The sequence below is a fragment of the Pungitius pungitius genome, chromosome 1, assembly GCF_949316345.1.
Source record: "Pungitius pungitius chromosome 1, fPunPun2.1, whole genome shotgun sequence".
Classification (NCBI taxonomy): domain Eukaryota; kingdom Metazoa; phylum Chordata; class Actinopteri; order Perciformes; family Gasterosteidae; genus Pungitius; species Pungitius pungitius.
The window spans coordinates 15,922,787-15,938,795 of record NC_084900.1 but is presented as its reverse complement, the minus strand read 5'-3'; the positions used below and the strand labels follow the sequence as shown (position 1 = coordinate 15,938,795).

The window sequence follows — 16,009 nt, the reverse complement described above, 5'->3', positions numbered from 1 at the left end:
TGTGTGTGTGTGTGTATCAGCGTTTATATGACAGGTCCTCGCGTCTTTTTTGTTGTAGGTATTATTTTTTTTTGGTGTGCGAGGACGGAGCGAGTGACTTAGTGTTTTTGTATCTACTATAGCTTTAAACCCTTGCAAGCTAGCGTCACGCAAATAGGAATGAAAAAACAAAAGTGGGGCTTTTAATAAATCCGTGCACTGCTCGCGGCGTTCGCTTCATGGTGCTGAAAGCAGGGTTGATGAGGAGATCCTGCAAGGTTGATCAAATTATGCGTTTTCTACATCAAAATCTATATTCTTAATACGATTCAGGTTTATAATCTTGCAGGATCCGACCACAGTGTTCCTCCCTCTCTGGTGTGAAGAGGGGGAGCTTAATTAAGGCGGAGTCAACCCTGCTTGAGAGTGCATCCGTGAAGCCTTGAGGCCGCCGTGAGGTCACTCACCTGTGTGAGGTCACTCACCTGTACGTTTGACAGTCGCTTCACTTCCAAGTGTGATGCATTCTTTCTCTCAGTTTTGCGCTGACTGAAACAGAGACTTTTTTTTTCTTTTTGGGTGGAGCACCAGCTCCACAGAGGGGAGACGGGGAAGCCAAAACATGCGGGTGGAGAAACCCAGATGTCTGGGGCTCTCCCACTGTGGAGGAGCAAAATTACCCCCCCCCCCCCCCTCCCTTTTGGAGATTAATTCCCACGTCGCCTCGTGTGGTTTGAAAATCGATGTCTGGCTTTTCTGTAAAGCTCCTCCTACCTCGGCTGCAGGCTCCTCCCACGTCCCCTTTCGTACGTTTTATCACATGATCACTGCATGTCAGCCCGTTCTCCATTCACTCAGATGGCTCATGAAAAAAGAGCTCTTTTTGACCCGGGGGGAGGGGGGGTGAGATAAGGCTTCAACTTCATTTGGACTTGAAGAAGAAAAACGTTAGAAGGAAAACAGTGATTCCTTTTTTAAGAAAGGGTTACATTAATTAAGGAAAAATTGGCTAATCTCCCTCATCCAATGAGAAGACAGGGTCTGGTGTCATCTTTTTTTTTTGTTTTGTTTTAGTTGTTTTTATTTTTTTAATCTGTGCACTTTCATTATATAAGATCATAACCTATTATTAACCTTTAGGAAAGCGTGCTAGTTCTATGGTTTGTGAGTTACTCATTATAGGATGTAAGACTTAAATAACAAACCGTTTAACTCTAAAGGCTCCTCCACAGACCACAGACCTGCTATCACCACTCTATCCTCAAGATTATCCATCCAATAATCATGTTTTCTATTGTTTTGCGACATTGTATTGTTAACCTTTTTGGTGTGTTTTTTTTGTGTTTGTTCTATTGCCATTTTCTTCACAAGAGAAAAAATCCTGGGTGATCAAATTCTGGGCTTTTTTCATGTATTTATTATTCCTAGGAATAGTTTGAAATAACACAATGAAACTTGACAACGCCCTGACTCAAATAGGTAAGTTGTGTTTCGGGGGGGGGGGGGATTTGAGTGGTATGATATGCTTTTTCACTCACTTCCTACCGAGGGCGTTTCACTGAAACGGGACCACTGACCCCCAGAATTCTCTGCAAGTGCAACAATTAAATTCCAAATTGGAATTGTTTCATTCTCTCTTGGTTTTTTGTGCCAAATCCTGGTGCACCGTTTAGGTCGAAAAGAATCGAGACTGGGGGGGGAGGGGGGTGTCGTTTTTGGTTTGTTCAGTTTCCGTTTCTGACCAGTAGTGCCTTTCATTGTTTCAAGGGAGAACAGTAGACTAGACTTGTGTTTTTTTAATAGGTGAGGACTTTGGGTTCAAAGTGACTGAGCAGCAATAAGTGCAAACGGGCCTTTTCCCGTCTGCACGAGTGATGTGAACCTTTTTTAAATTAGCTCAATAAAACTGAAATTGTGTTGAATTGTGGCGGTCAGTGGTCCCACTCGTTAAATTCAGGGGTATTATGGAAAGGGTTTTTTGTGTTTTTATTGAACTTTGGGAACCAAATGAAATCCCTTTGGCCTCCTGCAGGAGTTTGGTGCATTATCGGAAACATCGACGCATCTCTAAGCTTTGTTTGGTGAAGGTAATGTGATATCCATAGTATTGTTGAAAAAGTGTGCACGAGAGCGCATTTTCTCTTTGTTTGTCCAACTTGAGTTTTTGTCTGCTGTTTTTTTTATTATTATTGTTTTTTTTACATCCTCTTTGAGCATTATGTTTTCAGGAAACAGAAAACAAACCGAGCATCAACAAGCTTGAATAGTGCCATTAAAGCCAACGCTTGTTTGTTGAGGCCTTAAAGTTACCAATATGGAAGCTAGGAAATAAAAGTGCAATTCAGACGTTTTTACATTTTGAAAAAACAAGGAAAAAAAAAAAGGTTTTCTGTTTGCTGGAAGCGATGAGCGTCGTGATAATACAATTAGCTGGGCAAACTTTATATTGTCATATTGTGTTTCAGTATTGATCCATAATGAGAGTTTGATATCTTTATATGAAATAACGACTTCACCTGTATGTTGGTATTTATTTGAATTGTCATGCAGTACTGTATTCCTATCAATAATGTGCATTATGATTAGTGACATATTGATGAAAGCTAAATGTCATATGCATGTTTTCCCCAGTCATGGGACCTTTACACAGAATTGAAAACAAACACGTAAAACTTTTTATCAGGGTGTAAAATTGTTTTTTGGGGAGGACAAAAAAAAGAAGACGAGTAAAGTCTGATGTATTACTGCTGAACTAATCCTGTGAAAGTGTTTAGTTTGTTTTCCAGCCGAGAGGCAAAGCGTCTGTGTAAAGGTAGTCATGCTGGCTAAAAAAAAAAAAAAAAAAAATAGTCAATAAATGTGACTCCAGTTGCAAAGCCTGCGTTGGTGGTTCTTTGAAGCGGCAGACGAAGGGTTAACCGGCTCCTCCAGCTGGAAGCCGAGGTTAGAGGGAACTTCCCAGCTGCTCCGGGACCTGATCGCGTTTCACACAATGCACAAAAACATTCTCCCCCCCCCCCCCCCTCCCCCCATCAACCCCCCCACTCTTGGACCTGCCTTTCCCATCTCCTTTCCTTTCCTTCCCCTCTCGCTGCCTTTTTGGAGATCCTCCCACGCGCCGGTGAGAGCCGGTTTCTTATGACCTCTGGTGCACCCGGCACTTCCTGTCGGGCCTCTGGGGGCCGACGCTGTGCCCTTTAAAAAAAAAAAAAAATGAAGCAAATTAACTTCTGCCTCAATCTAAATGAACATTGCAATGGGAGGAAAAGGGTTGGATGTTAATAACAAAGGAAATATTGGAATATGCCAAATTGATTTACTCTCTAGTTTTGGGTCGAGCCCCAAAAAATGTTGGATACTACACTTCCCACAATGCAGTGCCACATGGTTGGATCTCTGCTATAATAACTTTCTAACCTCTTAAGTGCTTCACTGCTGCCATCGAGTCCAATTCAGAAGCCAATTTATTGCCTTTGAATTGGTGCAATATAAGAATAAAATAAGCTAAAGTAAATAAGATGAAAAATACACAAGCTCCAATTAACAATAAACCAAAGTAGATAAGACACTAAACCGGTCGCAGCCTTCAACCACACGCCTCCCTGATTGTCAGCGTAGCAGGCGGAGGTCAAGCCACTGGGGACGTCGCTTTGTTGGTGCTTCCATCCTCTCCATCCTGGGCTCAACTGGAAATATGGGTCAGTGGGATTCACTGCATGTCACCAGTCCCGCTCTATTAATATGCAGGGTGGGTGGGGGGGGGGTGGGGGTGTCGGCAGCTGTTTTGAATCAATCCCGGTGCACTGTTAAGTCTCACCACTTGGGGGCCCTGTAGGACTGTCCTCACGGTAAGACCCGGGCCCTTTTAAAAGAATGAAGCCGAGCTTGTCTTTGCAACAAGAACAAAGAATTTTATTTATGAGCATCGTCCCGCGCTGTCATGTGATGGGTCCACGTGGCGCCCGAAGGGGACGGGGAGGGGGGCTGGTCGGCGGTGACCCTGCGGATCAGCTGATCAGCCCACATGCCTCACATGGGTTCCTCTCCTCAATAAACGCACATTTGCACACGGCTCCTGGAGGAGCAGAGCGGCGTGGGACGTGAACCAGTGGCCTGGCGGGTGGACCCCGGGGCGTCAGGAGGCCTCCTCCCCCCCCCCACCTCCCTCCTCCCCGCTCCTCGGCAGTATCGGACGAGGCAGACGAGGCGTTGATTGAATCAGAGCGAGCTTTCAATTTGCACCTGGGGTAAAAAAATAGGGAATGAATATCGACTGGCACCCCCCCCCCCCAGGCGAGGGTGTCTGACTTTGAGGATAAAATGCGCCTCCTCTCACACTCCTCCGTGTCGACTTTCACACCTGACTACGTGAGGAATGCCTTCCTCACGTTATTCCTCCTCTGTTAGCTGCGTGCGTGACGACTCTCTCTGTGGCGCACGTCTTGGAGGGGGGACGTATCCCAGGGGGCAGTTCGGCTGCCCTCGGACGGGCCAACAGGGCCGGGGAGGCACGAACACGGGGGCCCACTTCGGTCAGTTTGAAACACGGGTGCAGTCATCCACAAAAAAACACACTCAGAATCAATGACAGGCTCACAATTCTTCACCAAGGGGCGGGGAGGGGGGGGAGGGGGGGGGGGGGGGGGGGGTTCCACTTCTCGTATTCGCTGGTGTCTCCAAAATGAGAGTCATGTTTTTGCACATTAAACAATTAGCGTGCACTCGGCGAGGCGAGGGGTGATTTATTGACGCGGCTCATTGGAGGGGAGGATCGGGTCAACGAAGGGCCCGATGGGCAGCCAGACAGGGAGGCGTTATCACCAGGGACACCCCACCCCCCCCCCCCCCCCCGCCCTCCTGGTTATCCGGGGGCAGATGAGAAGCGTGCAGCGCCGCCCCCCCCCCCCTCCAGAGGGGTTAATGGTGCGTGGACGAGTCAACGAGTGTTTCCAAAAGATTGGGGCTGGCTTTGGGAGGCGAGGGGAGGGGTGGTGGACAGCTGGAGAAGATACTCAGACAAGAACTTTGCAATTAAACGTTTTTGCATTCAAAGAGGTGTTTTTTTACGGTTAGAAAGTAGCAAAGAAGCTGAAAGGATGTGTGAAGACGTGGAGGAGCATCCCCGGTTCAGGGGGTCGAGCCATCCAAAGGGTCTTTGGGTACTACTAAGGTGACTAATGAGAGTCAGAAAGAAGACAAATTAAAAAACCTGCTGCACACATTTTAACTCACGTTTTGGACTTTTCTCTAATCTTGGTGTTTCTTTGGACGTCAGACAGCTGAAGCATTGAAGAAATCCGGAGAGGAAATCACTTTTCTTTTGGCAGAAATGCAAACAGCTCATCGGAAACGTGACTAGTTGCTCCAACCGCACCCTTTGTTAAAATATCGTGTAATCTTTATCGATGCATATTTGGTCACGCCATGTGTTTTTAATGCACAATGTTAACCGGCAAAGTAAAGTAGTGGCCTAAGACAGTAAATAAATGTAGTGAAGTAGAAGAGTACCAATTAAAAAAGGCTTAAAACTGTCCTGAGTAACATGCTGATAACAACAGTTACCATGGTAAACAACCTCTAATGCTGAAGAACTGCACCTCATTTAAAGACTAATGCATCCTAATGTCACACATTGAACTTTGCATGACCTGGACCCCAAAAAAGCGACGTCCGAGGGGACCACTGGTTTGGTCTCTCCTCGTTACGCACAGAGAGCTCAAAGAGGCAGCGGACCGCAGACTGGAGATAATCAGTTAGGAGACGAGCGGTGACACTTAGTGGAAGAGCCATCTCTCGGAATAGGCCTCGTCCTTTACGTGACTCCACGTGACAACCCGTGTCCTGCTTCCGCGCCGCCGGGCTTTATCGGGACGTGAGATAACTGAACACTGAAAAGGGGGGGGGGGACTTGAAGAAGACCCGGAATGGACTCACGAGTATCAACTCAGTAGGACAAATATTAAAGGGTTAAAGGATTAAAATCAGCTTGCTCTTTACCCCAATCTTTCATTCTAGCGTTAGCCATCCATGGATGGGGTTGTCGTGCTCGCCCCCCAGCGCCGGGAGCGCGCATTTCCCTTCCTTCCTTTTCCTTTTCTTTTTTTTAAGCGACATACAAGAGCGAGTTGGGTTTCGGCAGAGAGAGAGAGAGAGAGGGGGGGGGGGCGTCAGGAGGACGCGCTGCATGGAGCACTGCAGCGCACGCGCACGCGCACACGCACTCCAAATGAGCCGGGTGAAGTCTTCTCAGCGTGCGTGAGGAAACAATGAAGTGACCGTGGAGCGCGTTTAGTATTTTTGCTCGTAGCGGACCGGGAGACCAGGAGTGGAGACGCTCCTCTGGCTGAGCCCCCTCCCTCCTTTCCTCCCTCCTTTCCTCCCTCCCCCCCTACTCCCTCGGATACGCTGGAGTTTCTCCTCGAAGGAGACGGATTCAGCGGAGAAAGAGCGGAGCGGAACTTTGCGCACGATGCAGGGGGGCCCGGCTGCTGGTGAGTGTGAACGGTTCGCTTTTAATAACGGCGGCTCTTCCTCCTCTTCCTCCTCTTCGTCCTCCTGCCTCGAAAAGAACGACTCCGCGGTTTGCTTAAGTTCTGCTTCCGAGTGGCTCCGGGGGCGCAAGGGTTAGGGTTCCGAAATGCTATTGCCAGCTGTCACCGGGGGCAGCTGCAGGCCGGACACCCCCCCCCCCGCCCGTTCCCCTCCGGACCCCCCCTCTCGGAACGTAAAGAGTTGCTTTTGGCTCGGAGAGAGGAGCTGAGGAGTCAAACCGTGGAGCCAGAGAGAGGGACGCCGCCGCCCAACACACACACGACCCGTACCCTTACCCCCCCGCCCCCAAACACACACGACTCTCACCCTAACCCCCCCCCCTCCCCACACACACACAGTAAATAGGTGACCTGAGACCCAAGTCTCAGACTGTTAGATTTGATTTTTGGAAGATGTGTCATTCATCCTCCTCCCTGCTGTGTGTGTTTGTTCATCTCTGTGTCTTTTGTGTGTGTGTGTGTGTGTGTGTGTGTGTGTGTGTGTGTGTGTGTGTGTGTGTGTGTGTGTGTGTGTGTGTTTTATGTGGGGGGGGGGGGGGTGTGTGGCCACCTTGTCCCTGTGTAGAATGGGATTTGTGTGAAGGAGAGAGAGTGTGTGCCTTTGATGCAAAGCTCATGAGATTAGAGAGTCTGTCTGTCAGTCCATCTGTGTGTGTGTGTGTGTGTGTGTGTCTCCTCTGGCCTCCTTGCAGATATTTTCTGAAGGAGGCGCATCTCTTAACGCAGAGTTTTTCTTTTTCTCTTTATGAAAGTTCTGTCCATCTTGGTTTCATGAGGGGGAGGTGGTAGAGGGGGAGGGGGGCAGCGCGTGTGGTGTTTCTCCTGCTCTCTAGATCTCTGGCATGTTGCCTTTTCTTTATATTTCCTCATATCAGCGAACCACAAAGAGCTACTGTAACTCCTCGGAAAATTCTGCTAAATCTCAAGATCTCTCTCACAGAGGCCTCTGAAATAAAGTGCTAGCATGCAGACAAAGAAGGGTGGGTGGGGGGGGGGGGGGGGTGAAGCGCTGATGGGATGATATCAGGCTGCAGCAGAGGTGAGCTACAGAGAGAGGAGCGTGTTTGTTGGGAGGCTCGGGGGAGGAATCGATCGTCCTCCTGGCTGACTTTTTTTTCCGGCAGTCCAGCGGTGCATCGCTTCTCTCCCACGCACACACACTGCTTCCCAAGGCCTCGCCGGCTGGCTTTTTGTTGTTGTAGTTTGCTCTTTCTCTCCCTCACTGTCCAAGATCAATCTCTCTGGCCCCTATGCCCCCCCTGCCCCCCTCCCCCTTTCATCCCGCAACACTCATGAATGAAATACATTTAATTATTTCTGAAGTTCCCCCTCAACTGTATTCTTTCCACATGGCAGCAGCGTGCACGCTCTCTAAGTCTTGTTTTGGTGTTTACGATGAGGTGGGGGGGGGTCGTTTCTAATCATCCGAGAATCTATTCCAAATAAACCGCATGACAAACAAACCGCGGTGCTGGGATGGATGGACGGCATTCCCCCGGGACTCTCTTTCCCAACTCCGTGAACTTCTCTGCTGACAAACTCCAGACCCCCCCCCCCCCCCCCACCACCACCACCACCACCACCACCCCACCCCCCCATCCTACAGATGCAGGACAGCGGTGGTCTTTGCGTGGCGGCCATTGACGCTCCTCTGGCTGGCTGTTTTAGGGTTATTTATTATTAACAAAAGCTGCCTGGGGGCCCAACGTAAACACCTCCCCTCCGAGTTGGATAAACACGGCGTCCGAGAGGACGAGGTTACCCAGATCCTTTTGTCCTTTGGCTCTGATGGAGGGGTCCGTGGACGCGGCGAGGCTGGAATTAGTTTACTCGAGACCTGTGCTGAGCGGTGAGAAGCGGCGAGAAACAGAAGTGCACCTAAGTGCGCAGCCGTGTAGTTTTACTTTCCATGGAAGGAGTCGATGTGGCGGCGACGGTAGACGCATGTTTTCCACTTGCCTTTCGTTCCCTTTCAAATTACACAGGACCCCTGGGAAATCTGGGAAATCTATTTTTTTTTCTTCTCCAGATTCAAGGTATCTAGCTTTTCACCCACAATGCATTTACTATTTTCCCCAAAACCCCCAAATTGATTTAAGCCAATCTTGGCATTATAAAAAGTGTCTAATGGTTTCAACAGTTCCTAAGAGCTCGTACATCTTGTATGAATCAGTAGTTTTATCTTATCAAGGACGAGTGACTCCACGCAGCTATTAAACAAAGCACTGGATCCTGTAGCTGGATAAAGAGCTCTACATTTAGCACAGTGGAATCCCTCAGTAGTTTTAAATAGCTAACTTCAAAACGGGGTGCTTTTTCATTCGTTTTGCATTAAACCCGCTTTTCACCCCAAATAGTGACCAACGCACCAGTCACTCGACAACTCTGTGTGTGTGTGTGTGTGTGTGTGTGTGTCCATATTTCTGTGAGAGAGACGGCGTGACTCCGTTCCAGGCACATCTCCCGCCCCGAGTGTCACATTGATTTCCCCAAACAGTGGTCATGTGTAAATGCTGCTGTTGCTAAGGCTTTGAGTAGTGCTCTGTGTGTGTGTGTGTGTGTGTGTGTGTGTGTGTGTGTGTGTGAGATCCGTTATTGTTGTCAGAGTGTTTGTGTTGAACAGCCGGAAGTCCCTCTTTGCTGGAGATAACGCTTCATATTTGCAGATGATTTGGTGGTAGTTTTTCTCTCTTTTTTTCGGGGCTCCGGTCCGAAGGCCCAAATCATTCCTGAAGGCGACCTGGTTTTGCGATGAGGGTGTCGTTCTCCCGTTAAACAGGTCGCTGAGTCACCCAGAGGTGTGTTTGGAAACGTGCCGCTGTGATTATTGTTGCATTTAAGGATCCATTGTTGTTGTGTACTATTAGTAATATTTAGGATCATTGTGGCAGCCTGGCGGTTTCACCACGCCCGTTACCTTTAGCGCCCAAGATTTATTTATTTGTTTGTTCAAGTTGAGTCACTTCAACACCACCCATCCGTCTGCGGACGGCGGTTCCGAGGTCCTCGTGGGTTCAGCGTTTTTTTTTCTTCGTCGGCCAGCTGGATTTCTTTGGAACCAGAAGTGACACGAGAGGGTGGACTGAACACACACACACACACACACACACACACAGAGAGTGAGGAGAGTTGAAGGGAAAGAGGTCCGCTCTCAGGCAGTTGTTGGAACCCGAGCTCCAGTGTTGTGAAATAATACTTGAAAGTATCTGGTATTAGGATGTTTCTGTTCGGGAGCTGCACTCCTTCCTGCACAATATGTTTATACTGGAGTATAAAAGAATCTGGCTGACACACACACACACACACACACACACACACACACTGACAGAAGGCGGAAGTTTTCCTAAATGGTACCAACTGTTGAGGTCTTCTAGAAACGAAGAGAATCACTTGCGTGTCACCCAGTAAAGGGAGACTAAATGAACTCATGTCGGCCCTGTGGATGGAGCCGGCGGTGTGAGTGTGTGTGTTTGTGTGTGTGAGTGAGAGCCACATGCAAATCAGGGGAACTTTTTTTTTTTTAAATGCAATAAATGTGACGGAGGGAAAGGTCATGGGGCTTAAAAGGCGATGTGCGTGGAGGTCACTTTCTCCACCGCTCTCTGGGTGTCCTCTGCAGCCGCTCCTGCATCAGACCCACCCCGCTGAGGGGGAGTTTTCCTGGGAAAGTCATATGGAAAAAAAAAAGAACAAGCCTTAATAGTAAAAGCATGTTCCATTCTAATTCTCTCCTTTTTGTGTGTGTGTGTGTGTATATGTGTGCACATTTTATGAGTAGAGTTCCCTTCTAGCACACTGAAGGCATTGTGTTTTTCCTCTCTGATCATCAGAAGAGGAGGCGCTTCCTGTGCACACTGGGGTGAGGCAGGGGGATCTGGAAGGGGGGAGGCGGGAGGGGTAAGAGCCAGGTGGGAGTCACCTCTAGGTTAGCATCAGCTAAGCAGTCTGGTTCACAGCTTTTATGGCCCGAATGGGCAGGTAAACAGTCCCTGGTGGGTTTGGCTAACAGGCTAACAGGCTAACAGGCTCCTGACACACCGGCTTCCAGCAGATCGCCTGCATACGTCGCTGGTTGCTTTGTGAGATTTAGAATTTTTTATTTTCTCAGATGCATTAATTCAGTCCCACGATACAGAAGCAAAGGCCACAGGTCATATATTCACTTTTAAACATTGATATCTTTGGTAGGATCTATCGGGCGAAAGTCCAAAATAATTGAGGGATGGACTACTGCGTTGTTGGTTTTGGCCTTTTTTCATGCGATCCGTAAAATACTGATGTAAGTTCCTAAAATCTACGATGGGGCTTTAGTGTCCCAACAGTCACCGTGTAAATGTGTTATTTATTATTTTCCAGGCAGCAATCTTTTTCCATAGATTTCTCTGAATAAAAGAATCATATTTGCTTGACAAGGTCACATTGTTGTTTGTCTCACTCTGTTTTTTTAATTGTTACAGAACCTGTCGACCTGTAAATCTAATTTGAAATATTTGAAGGGAGGATCATTGGAAGAAACTGAAGAAAGTAATTTGATACACAGAGGTATACAAAATATATAAGTTTATGAGATGAACTTGTATGTTTCCGTTTGTCAGCCAGCGATTACTGTAAATATGTAACTTGTTATATCGAAGCTGTCTCCGCTTGCAGCTGCCTTCTCGCATGCCAATTTGAAATCGATTACCCATCTCAAATATCCAGAACTCGATTCTTAGAACCGGTCGGAAGCGCATCCGACGGGAAATCGATCCAGAAGTGGATGTGGCGTGCGGCGGTCATCAGCAGTAACGCAGCGGAGCGTCCTCCTCTCGGCTGTGTACGTGCTTTTCCTTTTTGACTGCATATCTTCCAGCTAAATGTATCCCATTCCCCCCCCCCCCCCACCACCCCCCCCCCCTTCCCTTCGCTCACCTGGCGCGGCCGTAATGCTGTCCTTCTGCTCCGGCTGATTGCTGCCCGACAAAGGAGTTCTGTGCTGAGTTCTCCTCCCTCTCCTCCCTCCCCTGGGTCTCTCCCCCCCCCCCCCCCCCCCCCCCCTCTGCTCGGCCCTTCCGTTGTCATTAACCATTGTCTTCCCCCTTCCTCTTCCTCTCTGGCGGAAAAAAGGCGGACAAAGCAACAAGGTTTTGCCGTTGAACACCAGCGCGGCATTTCTGACATTCTTTTTTTTCCTTATTTATTTTTTCTTGAACTTCACACTCCATAGAGGGACGACACACACTGACCCACACACTGACACACACACACTGAGTCGGCGGCCTGGCGGTCAGCAGGAGACTTTCTGCTCTTCTTCTTCACAGCACCAGTCTTGGCCTGACACGGTCCAGCTCCTGGTGAAACAGGCCTCTCCTTCATGGCGTCACGAGGCGCCGCGCGGCGTGAAAGACGCGTTGTTTGCGCCCGCCGTGTCTCCCGAGTCGTGGGTTTCCCTCCGTCGCTGCCCGCTGCTGCGAGTCGTATTAATTCAGTGTGTGTGTTTGGTGTTTTTCAATGAGATTCTGATGTCAGTGTTATGATTCAAAGCCACTTTATCTGAACCCTTTGAGTGTTCTCTTTTCATGAAATGCTGACTCGTGATGTAACAGCTTGTCCTCTTCGCCCTGCAAACCAAATCTTTTTTTTTTTTTTTCATTACGTCACAAGCTGCTTTTATCGCTCATGTTTTCCAAAAAGGGAATCGCTGTGCTGCACTACTTCTTTGCAGAGTGTGCCGCAGTGAATGCACCACTAGAGGGCCCCGTCACGCTACTCCCGTTGAGTTCTTTATTCAAACCAGCGGCTGAAATGAGAAAAAGAGCTTCTTCGGCTTTTTAGCGATCGATCGATTAAAGGCAGTGGTGTGAGTCAGAATGGCAACAGAACCTCATTTCTCATGAACACACTGTCCCTGGTTGGAAGCGGTGCACCTTAGTGGAGATGGTGAGGGTTCGCTTGGTTTGAGGGGTTAACCTCTTCTGAGCCCTTTTTATTCTGAAAGGCCTTTTGACAGCAGCTGCTGATGAGTGGTGTTGTTTTTGGCCTCTCTCCACTTCGGGAGACCTCAAAGTGCTTCACGCTGAAGGTCACCGTGGCAACGGCAGGCCGCCTCTCCTCCTTTCTCCCGCGTGACGGCGTGAAACCAGATCGCACCGTCTCACGGGAAGCGAGGCGCGGACTTTTCTTCTCTTTTTTTTGGGCGCAGAAACTGCAGCCCTGCGGGATTTGAACCTGTGACCTTCCACGGCCACTTCGCCCCCCCCCCCCTTCCCGTGGCGCGCCCTGCGTGGAACGAGGAGATGAGAGCTACTTCCACACAGGTGGATCCTGTTCCCGATGCGCGGCGTCTTCCTTCGGGCCCTTCTCTCGTCCGCTAACGAGACTCAGGTCGACCCTTAAGGGTCAAAATCTGATAAAACAACAAACCACCTCAGGCCACCCGGCATCTGTGTGATGCGTGTGCGTGTGCGTGTGTGTGTGTGCGTGTGTGTGTGGGTGTGTGCTGCTTCCTCGATCCGCTCGCTGGGCCTGAAGCTAAATGGCCTCTTCCAAAAACATCCATGGAATATGGAATGCATGTATTGTAGGTTGTTAAACTGTCATCTCTCACTTTGCGGCTCTTCGGAGATGAATGATGAGTCACATTAGGCTCGCACACACACACACACTGACACACATCCACACACCGGGTTCCGGCTTCATGGCTGCGCCGCTTCGTCTGTCCGACCTCAGGTAGCGATAAAAGAAGAAGTAAACATCTAGACAAAGCACTCAGTAACCACAGCGGCTTCGTTCCCATCACAGCAGGTAGCGTGTGGCCTTCTCCAAATGACGCTGGCCGGGGGGGGGGGCATTGTTGTTGTTTCCCATCCGGTGGGAGCATTAACAGAAGCACTACTGTTGTTTTCAGTGGTTTTCGCCTTTGACTCGTAACTGGAAGCTTTTGGGCTCCTTTCTGCCAGCCTGAAATCAGCCGACGGTGCGTTTTCCAAAGAGGCCGCGTAGCAGTGTTCTCTGTGCATGTGCTACAAATGAGGACACGCGTGCTACGCCCTGGGAGCGGACCGCCCCGCCCCCCCTCCCCCTCCTCATGTTGGTTCGGTGAAGCGTTGATGAATTTTTTTTCACGTTGCTCTTTTGGGTGTGTGATCCATCACGTCCAGTCACTGTGTGTGTGTGTGTGTGTGTGTGTGTGTGTGTGTGTGTGTGTGTGTGTGTGTGTGTGTGTGTGTGTGTGTGTGATCCCCAACAGGAGCATGCACACTCCTACATACCTTCGGCCACTTAAGGGCGGCGCTGTTTAACGGAACCTGAGCTTTCCCATTTGGTTGCCGGCGTTCTGCGCGACGAGGGGAATTAAGAGGAGAAGTGATACGCCGCTCAGAGGCCTGATGTTTCCGTGCTGACGGAGGTGTTCGTGTGCGTTCACCGCTCTCGCCTCCTCGTCTTTGAGCCGCCTCATATTTCCCGTTCCGTGCCCCATGTGAACCATTTATTTTTGACTCTCTCTGTTTCCCTTTCTGTCCGCGCTGCACAGTAATCTCCACTGAGCCGAACATAATCACAGGCCATCTGGACGCTGCAGGGAGAGATGAGCCTGCAGCTCATCAGATGACCAACACACACACACACACACACACACACACACACACACACACACACACACACACACACACACACACACACACACACACACACAGTCACACCTTTTTGATTTTCATCCCAATCATCACAGGGATGTTTGCGTCCATCACACCTTCCATGGCCACGCTGGAAGGACACGAGGCACCATCCAAAGGAACGGGGCCCTTTGCACTTTGATGTCGGTCGAAAAAAAACCCACACACATTTCTTCAAGCGAGTCTCCAAAGGCAAACACAAGAATATAATGTATTAAGAAGTTTTCAATTTTATTATTAGACACAAAATATCTACATGCTAATGTGTTCGGAGCACACAGGTGAGGGAAGGATACAAGGATACATGCCGCTGGGACGCTCTTTGGCTCTTTCATCCGTCTTCATCCATCTTTATTTTGGCAGCTTCCTGCAGTAAGATGTGCTTCAATGGGTTGTGCAATATGGTCCAGATTCTCATAATATCATAAATAATAAAAAAGTAACCACATGCCCTTTTTTTTATTTTATTTCGGAGAATAGATAATCCAGTTGTGAAGAGGGAGGTACTCTGTAAATGTTCTTCAGGGCGCGACCCCTCTGTAGTCTGATCGTGTGTGTGTGTGTGTGTGTGTGTGTGTGTGTGTGTGTGTGTGTGTGTGTGTGTGTGTGTGTGTGTGTGTGTGTGTGTGTGTGTGTGTGTGTGTGTGTGTGTGTGTGTGTGTGTGTGTGTGTGTGTGTGTGTGTGTGTGTGGAGGCATGAAGCTGATACGTGGGTTACAAGACCTCTCTGCTCCAGCCGATAGGGGGGAAATATTAATAATGAATTAAAAGATTCTCCTCTGGGTGAAATATTAATGACTCCTTCTTTAAAGCCAAGGCGCTGACTCCTCAGAGAGGGAGGAGTGGCGCTAGTTGGAGCAATTTGAAACGTCTCTTTGATTGTCGCGTGGGAGGAGATGGCGAACGAGTGTCGGGGTCAATACTCGAGCAGCTTACTCCAGGACGCACGAGATTCTCCGTTCATGGCCGAGCGTGTGCTCCTCAAAGCTCTAATGGATCCTTCTCCTGAATCCTGCACAGTGTGACTCCCCGGGGGGGCGGGGGCAGCGCGAGCCGGGGCCTCCCGCAGAGGTCTGTGGGCATGTTGTGTCTCGCCGGCTCTCAAGGACCCTTCGGAGACGCGTGTGACGTTGTTCATTTTCACAGCTTAAGCTCTTCTGTGTGTGGAATTATTCATCAGCATGCGGCCCGTGTGGTTTGTCATGTTTTGTCTTTTTTTTGGGGGGGGGGGGGAATCCTGGAGTTGGGTCAACACGCTGTGGAATGTGAATTGTCTCCATGACAACAGCCCCTCGTGTCCTGCTTCCGGCTTTCAGCGGCAGGCCACCCGTTGATCCGAGTCACTTAAAAAAGAGGGGAAACAAACAAACAGGAAAATAGTTCATCCACATTCATGGTTCCCCTCTGATCCGAACCGGGCCGAGTCCTCGGCGTCCCTGCAGGGCAGCCGGGACGAGATCAAACCTCTGAAACTATTCAGACTGGACCTTGGAAGACGTTCAAGCCGAGTTGCATTCTTGTGAATAAGTCTCTAATTGCTGTCGTGGAATCAATGCGGCTATTTCTGTGTTTCTTTTCTGGCGCAAAATGTCTGACCTTCTATTTTGCATTAAAAAAAAAACCCACCTTCTTTTTTTGTCCTTCACTGAGTGGTGTTTTCCATGTGATGTGGGGGATCTCAGATGTGTGACACATGCCCGGCGAGGCGGGGGAGATCCGGACCAGTGTCGGCCGCCATTATCACGGCTGAGAATAATCCCACAGATGGAGGGCGATCGGCGTTGTAATTAGTGAGAGCCCTAAAAGGGCGACAGAAGGGGGCAG

General features: G+C 49.3%; 1 protein-coding gene across 1 annotated transcript in view; it reads left to right on the top strand.

Annotated features, from left to right (window-relative positions):
- Positions 1 to 6,202: 6,202 nt before the first annotated feature.
- The window catches only part of fgd (faciogenital dysplasia), a 35,627-nt gene continuing 25,820 nt past the window's right edge, over positions 6,203 to 16,009 (top strand). Inside the window, exon 1 of the mRNA XM_037478238.2 lies at positions 6,203 to 6,470. Within this exon, the coding sequence (XP_037334135.2) occupies positions 6,449 to 6,470 (22 nt within the window). The 5' untranslated portion in view covers positions 6,203 to 6,448. The remainder of the gene's footprint in view (positions 6,471 to 16,009) is intronic.